This window comes from Thermobia domestica, chromosome 16, assembly GCF_964235325.1.
Source record: "Thermobia domestica chromosome 16, izTheDome1.hap1.1, whole genome shotgun sequence".
Classification (NCBI taxonomy): Eukaryota; Metazoa; Arthropoda; class Insecta; order Zygentoma; family Lepismatidae; genus Thermobia; species Thermobia domestica.
The window spans coordinates 183,348,162-183,360,808 of NC_137469.1; the positions used below are offsets into that span (position 1 = coordinate 183,348,162).

Sequence of the window (12,647 nt, forward strand, 5' to 3'; positions counted from 1 at the left end):
ACAGCCTTGTAAGAAAGTTGTATTTAGTTTGTGCCCATTCATTTATATGAGGAAACATTTTTTTTTTATTTTTTGAAAGAAAATAATTTTAGCCAGTTAATTTTACTGACTTCTTGAGATCTTTAAATGTATTCTATGTGAAATATAACAACTGTATTATGTAATGTTAATTTTTATAAATAAAAACTAAAACAATATTAAATTTATATATAGGAATGTTTTTAAAGCAAGGAACTCTTAAATAGGCCAAAAGGAGAAATTAGTAAAATTAAATTATTAAAGCTTCGCCTATTTAAAAGAAAAATACTTACTCATATAAATCAATGGGCTATTAAAAACAAGAAAGATAGCAATTCAACATCCAAAAAAAAAAAACACACACACACCTCCTTTCATTAGTGTTTTTTCGAAAGCTACCTTGAAACGATGACGTATCGTTTGTTACAACCAGAGGTAAAAGTGAGGGAAAACACGGGGGACATCGTCCTTCACTTCCAAAAATGTCTATGCGTCCCTCCAGTTCCTGAAAGATATAATGGTCAAAGATAGGTACAGGGGACGGCATGACGTCATGCATACCCAAACCTTTTCAGATCCATGTTTACCCCTGGTTACAACTCGATTTTCGTGTTGTTTGAGAATATTTTCATTGAGGATTTATCAAATCTTAATATCGTGAAAATTAGCATATACCTGAGGAAACAGCTAAGGATTTCCAGGCATTTATTCATATTGATTCACTGTGAATAAGTGGTAAGTATTATCATCTTCCACACGAGCGAGGTCTCATATAACCTCACTGCTGAAAAATAATATTAAGCTCCAAACAAACGAACAACATCCTAAATTTCACGATAGCTTCGTAAATTGACATAAATACATTTCCTCTTTTAAGGCAGTCCTTCATATTACTTCATTTTGTATAACGTACTATTTTTTCCGATATGTTACGCCATTAAAGAAACGGCTTTTAAGATACTTAAGGATATGTACAGATGAATTGAAAACTAGAACCACACTATGCTTTAGTTCTATGTACATAATGGAAATCTGCTTTTCTAAAATTAAAATCGGATACCTTAACTTCTACCTTATGTTCTGCACGTGTTTAATTGGGAAAGAGATAACTATAGCTGGGTGATGCCTATCTTTAGAGAAGATAGAGAACACTTTTATTACAGAAACATCGTTAAGGTTTGAGAGTACTAAGTATGAGGTTCGACCATTACTATTTTGAATGTCATTATGGGATACAGGGACATGAAGTTATTTAAGTCTTTACATTTATTTATTGAAAGTAGGTCAAAATTAGAACATGTTATTTGATTTATATTAAAGTCCACTATTGTAAAGAACGGTGCTTCCTATTGGAACATGTCGTTACAGTGTATTCAGAGGAATGTATACTGCACAAATAAACATATTTAGTGAATGACTGGAAAGCTTGACAACTATACATTCAAAATTTAGATCACAAGAATTTTTATAGGATACATTGTAATTTTGATATACTGCTATTATTACCACCCTTCCCTTACAATTATTTGATAGTTGAAGATTTCTGTCTTAGCTAAAAACTTGGTATCTTTTATCAAAGAATTAAAAATCAATATGACAGTCTGTTAAAAGCAAAACTTTCGATGATTGTGATTACATCATAATTATTTTATAGGGCTATTTGGACCGTCACAAGTATGGTTTTGAAGCATGGTTTCGGATACATACCTATTACATAGGTTGGATAAAAAGTACTGGCAACCCTGCCGGCACGCGCCAGTCTAGTGAGGAGAACCGCAAGGTGGCAGCACCGGATAAGACAATCTCAGTTGAGGAACTTAGGTGAGTGGGAACGCTGTTGAGTCAATCAGTCAACGAGAGCAGTGGCGTCAAATTGGTGTCGCGAGTGGAAGCGCTCTAAACACAATGTTCACTAAACATGAACAGCGTTCGTGGATCAAAATTGAAGTGGCACGTGGTCGTAGTGCACGAGAATGTTTTCAGGGACTGCGGGAAGCCTGTGGTGATGCAGCGTTGCCATACTGCACTGTAGCTCGATGGGTTAAAGTGTTTCGTAAAGGCAGACAGAACGTGGAAGACCGCCAACGTTCTGGACGATCTCCAGTGGACAACACGACAATTCAGCTCCTTGCATCCTTGCTGGACGTGAATAGACGGTGGACTGCGCGTGAGTTATCGGCAGAGGTTGGGGTGTGCCATAAAACTGTGCTTCACATTTTGAACGACATCCTGGGTTTTCGCAAAATTGCAGCACGTTGGGTTTCACATGTCATTACCGAGGTGCACAAATGGTACCGATATGCACTGGCACAAGAATTGCTGGACCGCCACCAGAGGCAGAATGACAATTTCTTGGACAGGATCGTTACCATTGATGAAACCTGGGTTCGATCCTACGAAACATGTTTGAAGCGCCAATCCAACGAATGGAAGCATTCCGGTTCCCCTCGGCCAAAGGCTATGCGCCCTAGTCAGGGAGGAGTGAAGGTGATGTTGATAGTGGCGTATGATGTACAGCGATGGACACTTCTAAATGGTACACCGTAGCCGTAAATCTCCATATGGCTGTACCATTTAGAAGTGTCCACCGCTGTACAAGGGGTTATCCTGCACCATGCTGTACCAGCAGGGCAGACTGTGAATGCGCCATATTACTGCACGTTCTTGCAACACCATCTGCGTCCCGCACTTCGGAGAAAGCGACCTGATCTTTTGGCACGGACCCCAATCATTTTGCACAACAATGCACGCTGTCACACAGCTACCGCCGTGACGGACCTTTTACGTGCCTGGAACTGGGAGATTCTGGAACATCCACCATATTCGCCGGATATGAGTCCGTGCGATTATGACCTGTTTTCCAAGATGAAGCAACCACTTCGCGGACAACGATACAACACCAGACAGGCGATCCTCAATGCCGTAGGGCGGTCGCTGCGAGACATAGCCAGAGAACAACGTGCTGACGGAGTACGGCGCCTTCCATACGTGTGGCAGAAGGTTGTGGACATGGGGGGTGATTACATTAAGGGAATGTAGAACGTATTTTCCCTTCTAATACAGTCATTTGTAAATTATAACAATTGTGCCATTACTTTTTATCCATCCCTTGTATCTACAGAGCACAAGAATGAATGAGCCTCGGGACTTGGCAATACAATAAAACTTGAAGGTGAAAGTCTGCTTTTAACACACCTGGAATTTACTAATTTTGTTGTACTTACTAATTGATGCAGTTCCTGAGCACAAAATTCTCATCGGCCCAGGTCGATTTCCGCTTCACTGACTCGGGGTTGGGTAGTTGGTTTCTTAACAATGGGGTTGGGACGGGGGGAGGGTTAACATTCTTCAGAACACTAACACTTTTACTTTGAATGCCTTAGGCTGACTTGATGACAGGAGTCAGAGGGTGTAAACTGACTTGTGGACCACACAATGGTTCTATACTTGCACTATTACATTCACAATCAGTATATCATACTGTAATTTGGACATTTTCGTTACGCTGACTGAACGATAATAAAATCACTTATAATTTATTCCTAATAAAAATCATTGGACAACAGTATTTCAAGCCCTCCCTACTGGTCTAGTGGCTAGCACGCGTGTCTTTGGTGATCAATTCCCGGTGGAAAGTATTGAACGACAGTGGTTCCAATTCCACGTTAAAACTATTAAGTCCACGTCTCATATAGCCTCGCTGATCAAAGGGGACGCTGAAAGATAATCAATTAATCAATCAACAATATTGCAAATTTCAGCTGCATAAACAACCTATAACTTGTGGGACTGGTTAGTTTATTTTGTTAAAGCAGTTGTTTTAACGAAGTTTAGTATTAACGAGTCAGGTATTTCTATGAGATAAGAAGAAACATTATTTTGTAACTAAATGATAGCTCTATCCACATTGATTCTGCAAGCAAAAACAATGAAAATCGATAAAAAGTGACTCACATTATTTTAACAAAAATCGATTTAGATAATAGTTTGGGCTGTCGCAAAAATAGGAAAAGTTAGAAAATTCCGATTAATTGTAACAACTCCATCACGGGTTGAAATTGGAGGTGGTATACGCCATTAATCAGCCCATTAAGGTGTACAAACTAGCGAGCCCAACGCTCGCGAGCATGGCATTTGCTCTCAACTGAGAGAAATGAGCCCGGGTGAAAGTGAGCGCGAGCCCCAATGAAATACGTGAGCTCGAGCGCAATTGATGAAACTGAGCCCGAGCATGAATGAGCGCAAGCCCAATTGAGAGAAATGAGCCCGAGCGTAGTTGAGAGAAGGGAGCGTGAGTCCAAGTGAACGCGAACCCAGTTGAGAGAACTGATCGCAAGCGCGAGTGAGCGCGAGCCAAGTTGAGACAAGTGAGCGCGAGCCCGAGTGAGTGCGAGCTCAGTTGAGAGAAGTAAGCGCGAGCACGAGTGAGCATGAGTCGAGTTGAGAGAGGTGAGCGCGAGACAGGTGAGCGCGAGTCCGAGCGAGCCCGGTGGAAAATGGCCATCTATGGTAGGTGCGCCATTCGGTTTGTCGTTTCTGAAGAACAGCTCGGAGAAGGTGGATGCTGGAAGACGGAAATCAATATGCGTGCCACGTTGGGTTGCAAATCTGCTAAGAATATCACTGCCTTCCTGTCTCATTGGGAAGTGACTATGAATTAGCGCAACAACTTGATTATTGCTAGCGGTTGACGAATATTAATGTGTAACTGGGTGGTACTTACCGTGGGATAGATCGGAGATTGAATATGTTTTCGGGTGAAGAGTATGCAAGAAGATTTCGCCCAATTGACTGACATACCATTTTCAGAGGTTCGGGAATGAAGTTCTAGGAGAGCGTCCTGCAGGATGCGTTGTTCTTCTACTAGGTTATTGGTTTTGACATATACTAACACATCATCACAGTATTGTTGAATACGAACCATTTTCTTAACTCGTTGGTGAAGAGACAGTGCGTATATATATTAAATATTGTTGGAAAGAGACTAGAACCTTGAGGAATGCCCAGAGACGTTGAATTATAAGAAGAATAATCATTGTTGTATGATTTTGTATTTTATGTATTATATGCGGCGCTGTACCAACCAATAAATATAGCGGAGGTAAGGTGTAGGAATTTGGAGGTGAGCCATGTGAGTGATGGGTTGATTGAGACTGATGGAGTCATATGCATGTTCCAGATCCAGTTTAACAGCAATCAAATACTGTCGATTTTGAAAGGTGTTCCAGATATCGAGGAGAAGAGCAGCAGAAGTCAAGAGATGGCATGCCTTTACGGTAACCAGTTAATGTAGGTGGAAATAATGAGTAATATTCAGTGCCATAACAATTTAGAGAGGATATCTCAAAAACTTTCACTAGGCATGAAATAAGAGTGATCGGACGGTAACTCTGAGCCAACCGACAAGTTTATGTGGTTTCAGTTAGTTCTTTTCATGAAGTTGAAGTGTGTCCTGTACTTCAAATTTGAGAGTAGATTTGTAAATGTACGAATCGACCATATGGATATAGGTCACGCAGGTGTTGATACCTGATCTGTTCTCTGCTAGGTGCTATGGATCGTCGAGAGTTTATCACCAGGTTAAGTCCTTGGTTATTAATATTCTTTTAGGTTGTTGAAATGCACTCCGGAACTAGAAGAAGTTGTATGCTTTGTATGTCATTCAATGGCATAAGAAACGTGAGAAGACGGATGAAATTCGGTAATGCAAGGTGGGTGACCATCAGTGGGTAAAGCTCGTGAAGAAGACCACGTAATTTGATTCCGCACAAAAGCCCAGATAGAAGAAGTAATCTGTGAGTGGAGTGTGACACAAAAGTGTCACCAGTGACGTTTACGACATTGCTGAATGTAACGTTTATACATCGTCTAGGACTGGCGATATGCCACAAAAGTTACTTTTTCTCTCTGTAAAAGGCCTTTTTTCTGTTACAATCATTAAGAAGTTGCTGGCAACGTCTGTTCCACGAAGACAAATGTAAACGGAAAGTTTAAAATCGAGGCTGAGCGGGGATTTGAGAAGGACAGGTGGAGGCTTCTGAGGATCCTTCTTCTACAATACTTAAGAAATGAGAATTATTGATGGGAGGGTCTTGTGAAGAAAAATACTGGAAAAGTTCGCCTGTCACACTCTGGTATGTTGTAAGATTGTGTGTTTGAGAGATACGAGGACGAATTGGGAAGATGGTGGGGAATGAGGTAATTGGCGTTCTCAGAAAAGCAACTCCTTCAAGTGTAGTTAAGATGAGAAAGTGATCACTGACGCCGGTATATCCATATACACTCCAACTGAAATTTGCGTACAGAGCAGAACTGATGAAGCCGTTGTCAGATGCACTGGAATGTCAATTGAGGTTCGGAAGGTGAGTAGTAGTCTCATCATTGGCGATGAGGTGAGTTGTAGTGTCCATCGCAGTGAGATTTCTGGCACCTACATTGCTGTAATGATTGATCCATCTTGTACTTTTACAGTTGAGATCTCCAATAGCAGAGGGACCTTGCTCAAAGTAAATAACATACAGGTCCCAGGCCGTTTCCTTCCTTAACTTTCATCGGATAGTGTGATCGCCGAGGGACGTCACCTCTCATATGTGACGGGTTAACATGGCCCCAGATGCCGAAAGCCCAAAAATCTCAATCCTAATCCTAATCCTACAGTGGTGGAGGGGAGAAACTCGTTGTTCTGCCGGCGATGAATGTGGTGCATGGGCGTTATTACTGCTCTACATTCTAAATCTGTTTTAAATTCGACATCCGTGATATTGATGTCCACCTCTGCGACCACTCCAACGGAATGGATAGCGTAAGTTGGAATATACGTTTTCGATATCTCCTCACTTAATATCGGATTGGTAAAGAAATCATTGGCCTGCTGTCCGATATAAAAGAGGACTTTGATAAGATACTTTCCGATGGGTTGAATGTGTTTAACCTGAAACCTTATTATGGATTAAGAGTCTACTGAGGCTTAAGGGGTGCTTGTGCCCAATATTGGAATTAGTATTAGAAGAAGGATCAGCAGTCAAGTGTACCACAGAATCAGGAAAATGATGATCTTAGTACAGATTGACAGGTGGTATAGATTCAATAGTAATATCTGACGCTATCGTGATTGCGGAATCTAAAATTGTATTTTCTGGGGGAGGGTCTCCTCCCTATTGTTCGGCCATGAGCACTACACTACATTGTTATATAAAACGAAAGTGTAATTGGATGAAACACTATCACTGGTATTCGAATAAATTAAACAGATGTAAAATGTGAATAGAGAACACTTCACTCGCGATAGACGTGATCACTCGTATGCACATTACCGTGCGCGCAAAAAGACATAAAACTGATTTCAAGTCGACTTTACAATAGAAATTGTTATAAGATTAATTGAAGCAAACAACGAAATTGTTTGCAACAAGCCCGAATCGCCCGTGTTAAACGATATGGATATAAAGTAAATCCATTGTACGTAGATAATAGAAAGTGATGCCGGTTTATCCACACAAGATTGAATCAAAAATAAAATAAAGCAAAAAACAGCTTGTGTTAAACGATTGCGAAACGGGAATTCGAAGCAGGCCACCAACCCTGACGCCATGTGGGCTCGAACTTCTTTTCCGAAACTGGTGAAGTTGATATAAATAGGCGCCTCTCACATTCCTATAGGCAACAAACGTAAAATTGTCTTATGTATACCTCACAAAAAATAATCTTTGAAATTAAAACTATATTGTTCACGTATTAATGGGTTCTATGTCTGGTTCCCATTACATTCTGCTTCTTGTATGTACCACGAACGACATGGAAACGGTACTACTGTCTTGAACAAGACCTATCGGCAATTTACAAATTAAATAATAAAACTTGAATGGAGATCAAATCTAGAATAAGAAAAACATTACGAAAGTTGAGAGAAAATTATCTTACTAGAGAAGAAAACTATGGACTATAGAACTTTCGAATAGTAGAAAGATAAGAGAAAAAGATTAAGAAAAGAAAACGGTGCCGTAAAAATAAAGGAAACAAGGTGAAAGAGCCAGGAACATAGTTAAGCCCTGTATTCACTTGCTCGACTTAGTCGTACGAATCGACTCTATGCAGTTGCTACTAAATCGAAGCGACTACGTCGAACCTGTTCTTTGGATTCTGTTTGCTTATTTCAATCAAAATTGGAGGCTAATTGTCGACTTCTTCTTTGGTCAGTTTGAAATCGACTAGTAATTTCAATTTAAAGTTGCCAAAGCAGAAGCTAGTGTAAGGGCTTCCATATGCTATAGGATAGATTCTAGGAAATCTTACGATTTTTCTTAGATTTAAAATCTCAACGTATATGGCATCAGATCGCATGTCATCTACTATATTCTGAACGATCCTATGAGATTTCTCTTCTTTAGAGCACGCTCTATTTCGGAAAGAAAATTTATAAGATTTCGATTTAAGCGACAACAGGTGAGAGAAAATGAAAACAAAGGCAGAAGGCACTGGAACACATTGCTGGCCGAGTATACGCTGTGAGACCTGGCACCTCATCGGAGAATGTGATACAGATGTTGTTAACACTAAACCCACACTACAAAGTGCTTGCTCTACTGTATGCGCCATTTTATTTTTATCGCAATGCACTATGGATCAACATCTCGGAACGTCATTCGGTCAGACAGGACAACTACACGTGTATGGCACAAAAGGGTAGGATTTCCTACGAGATATGTCGTAACATTTTTCCTTAAATATTTCCTAGGATTTATCTAATAGTGTATAATCAGCTTAACAATGTGTTATGTCATAGCAGAATAATTACAAGATAAAGTTAGAATAGCAATAACAAAGGAAAAAAGAAATCGATGTTGGGTAGAAGAATGGACTTTGAGAAGAATATATATTTGAATGAAAGAAATGTCAATATGGTATTCAAAACAACCCCAAAATACACCAACCCATTATTAATTGCACCCGTTCTGTTAGTTTTGTCCCCGTGTATCATTCATCTGACGTGCTTTCTATATCACTTTCCAATCATTACATTCCCAAATGTGACACATTAGGTGAAAATATATGGATCAAATTCAAAACACCCAGCATTAAAATAAGAATTTTACGAATATAATCTATTGGTTCTTTGAAGAAAGAAAGAAAGAAAGAAAAAGAGACAATGGGAAAGGGGAAGATAACTAGTCAGGCGGCAAATCTGTAACTATAATACTTGCACATGGAGAAAATACTTTTACATAACTTTCTTGCTGTAATTAATACCCGAGTACTTTCTGAAGTTTTATTTTCTTGAACCTTTCTGTCGCAGCGTATGTCTAAAAGGTTAAAATTATCTTACACTAAACTACAAATGCTGAGCAAAGCAACGTTTTATTATAAAATAATAATTGTGACAGTTTCGGATGTCTAACATATCCTTCTTCAGACACTATCGAAAATAAATGAAAATGCATATTATATATATATATATATATATATATATATATATATATATATATATATATATATATATTAGGGCCGGTTTTAGGGGGTGCATCCCCCTTCGTTGTAAATATACATTATCTAAAAGGAGAAGCTAGGAGAGAAAATAGGAACACTTTCCGAAACTTTCTGCCATTAAGTTTCCGTTTGGGGCTTAAGAGAAAGCAGAGCTTTGCAAAAGCAATAGTTTAAGTCAATTTTCTTAACATTGAAGGAAAAGGATCCACCAAGCAAGACAAATAGGGTAAGAAAACAGAAGCCAGGAGAAGAGAAGAACATTTTTTCCTGCATATTACTTGCGACCCTCTTTAAAATACTACCCCCCCCTTCTATGTATCAGCGTTGTTAGGGATGAACAATATCGTCGCATGTCACTTTGAAGAGTTTCAGTGTGATTGATTATTTTGGTAATTATTGGTGTACCCCCCCTCAGAAAATCCTGGATCCGGTTCTGACGGAACACAATATTAATTGGTGCGAAAGTGAAGTGTTAGCAAGGGAACAAAGGACGTTAAGAAAGTGGAAGGAGGCCAGGTTCATTGAAAAAGAGGAAAGCTGTATTATGAATTGAAAAACAGGACTTAAAATCGACGAGCAGTGGGGCAAGTTATTGGAAAGTCTTAATTCATAGCTTAGTTTACACTGGACCAGGGAGGATCTTGGTGTCTAGTTTCAATTTGATCAACTTCTATTATGATTGGATGATTCTTTATTGATCAGCTAATCAGAGTTCAGAATTTTCTGTTTTCTGTTATATATGTCTGTTAAAAGAATTTAAAAATTATTAACAATGACTATATATATATGTTAAAAGAAAATATTTTTTTCTTAACAATGAATATATGTATGTTAAAGAATTTTTAAAATTGTCATGACTGTATATATATACAGTGTGTTTGAAAAAGATATCCCTAGTTTTAATGCGTCCTAGAATCTGTACAAAGTGACATACAATATTCTAGTTTGTGGTGTTTGATTCATCAACTCTCCAAGTTTGGCTCCCCTGCAGTTGGCAGGTCTACTTGACCTTGAGACGACACCAGTGCTGTTTTTTCCCTCTGTTTCCTCAGTTCAGTCCAGGCAGGCGTGCAGTGCAGAGCAACTCAGCAACAATGTGTACTCCGCAACAGAAAGCGCAGTGTATTATTTGGCTTGTGAAAACTGAGTCAGTTATAACAGTGCAACGTAATTTTAGACGTTAGTAGGGTTGTGAACCACCTACAGCAAAAACTGCCCGTCACTGGCTAAAGTCTTTCAAGGAAACCGGTAGTGTTTTAAAAGCAAAATCACCAGGTAGATCGAAAACTTCTGAAGATGTTGAACAGATCCGTGTTTCTTGTGTTCGGAGTCCGAAGAAGTCATTGGCCAGACGTAGTCTACTATCAGGAGTGCCTAAAGGTACTATGTATGATGTTGTGGTAAAAGACTTAAATTGCAACTGTTAAATGAAATTAAACCTCCTGATAAAATCGAAAGGCATGACTTCTTCTTTTGGGACCACATAAAAATGTTGTGTACAGTGAAGATCAGAGACATCAATCATTTACGGAAAAGAATCGTCGTGGCGGTTGGGACAGTTACACCTGAATGTTGGTAAATACATGGCGAGAAGTGGACTATCGTCTCGACGTGTGCAGGGCCACAAATGTATCCCACGTTGAAGTCTACCAACATTAAACAAAACTTGAAGAAATTCTCTTTCACGATATGTACTCATTGATGTAAGTTTTCATTCATTTCCCAATTAAATTTATACTTAAAACTAGGGAGTTCTTTTTCAAACACCAAGTATATGTATATATATGCATTTTCATTTATTTTCGATACTGTCTGAAGAAGGAGATATGTTAGATATCCGAAACTGTCACTTTTATTATTTTATAATAAAACGTTGCTTTGCTCAGCATTTGTATTTTAGTGTAAGTTATTGAATATAGCAAAGTTAGTATGAATCAGTTAGTTAAAATTATGTTATTTCTTCTATTACTGAATTTGGTTAGGTTAGGTAGTTAGTTTAAATTATTTTCCTCTATTGCTGAGGTACATTTGGTTGGTTTAACCTATGAAAAACCTCCGATTCACTATTTCTTTCCCGTAAATTTTATCCATTTTTCGTATCTCTGGATCTATTTCCCGGTACTTATTTTTTTCTTGGTGCATGTCGCTAATTCTGTACAGAATTAAATGTCTAGAAACATACGTCATACGATTAGTTGTGCAAATATTTATCAACATGTGCTAAATGGTTACTATAAATTATATTTACATTATAGGTCGGGCCAAAGCTAGTAACTGTGTAAAAGTGTGGGATTATTAAGGAACGACATGAATGCGGAAAACACTTAAAACATGTATCAACGTAGATACAGACAGTACCTTGTATGTAAAATCTATTATGTATTGAAGCACAACCAATTCATTCACTTTCACCGCATCAATACTCTGTCACTGTGTACAGTAAGATGCTCGGCTCCTACTTTTTCGATTTTCCTCTAATTTTATTTCCCGAAACACTATTCCATCCTGGCAGAACCAGACTCTGAACTTCGTTATCATTCGTATTTGTGTCGTCACTGCGGATCATAAGAAATGACAGAAAAGAGAAAGGAAACATACGGTATACAGGTAATCTCTTCACGACTAAGCCGCCATTCCCTACAATAATGTTCATACGATTCAGTTAAAAGAAATTTTAAATTCATAAGCCTTCTGGAAAATGCGATCAATGAAAATAACTAATGCATAGTTTCGCCTTGAAAATTGTAAAACATACCTTTGTTTTCATAAGACTTTCTTATGGTTCAGTTAGGAAATATAGAGAAAAAATCGTAAAAAGCTGATATCACTCAGGATTCCTGACAGATTTCTTTAAAGGCAAAGCGTTAATATCGGTTCGTGATGGTGAAATTGATTCCCTTCGAGTTTTCTACTTTTAATATCAAAATATAATTTCGTTTATGTGAACGCTTGAGCAACAAACTAACATATTTCTATGAAACTCTTTGGTGTCTCTTGTCTTCTTATGCGCTCGAAGGGTTCAGTACTCGCCAGAAGACGTGACGGTGTTTTCTAATCAGAAGACATGCATGTGCGAACACTGGCAGAAGCACCCTAAACACCTATTGTAACTAAGTAACACACATTGATTTATCATTGGGTTGATT

General features: G+C 38.6%; 1 protein-coding gene across 1 annotated transcript; it reads left to right on the top strand.

The window, feature by feature from the left end:
• Nucleotides 1-1,923: 1,923 nt before the first annotated feature.
• On the top strand, nt 1,924-11,800 carry LOC145672711 (histone-lysine N-methyltransferase SETMAR-like). The gene is made up of 2 exons (XM_081741884.1): nt 1,924-2,554; nt 11,757-11,800. Exons 1-2 carry the CDS (start codon nt 1,924-1,926, stop codon nt 11,798-11,800), a joined length of 675 nt encoding a protein of 224 aa, XP_081598010.1.
• Nucleotides 11,801-12,647: the final 847 nt, after the last annotated feature.

Coding starts and splice junctions, on each gene's coding strand:
- LOC145672711 (XM_081741884.1), top strand. CDS start 1,924: ATGTTCACTAAACATGAACAGCGTTCGTGGATCAAAATTGAAGTGGCA. Junction 2,555..11,756: donor GCGATGGACACTTCTAAATG/GTACACCGTAGC, acceptor TTTACATTATAG/GTCGGGCCAAAGCTAGTAAC.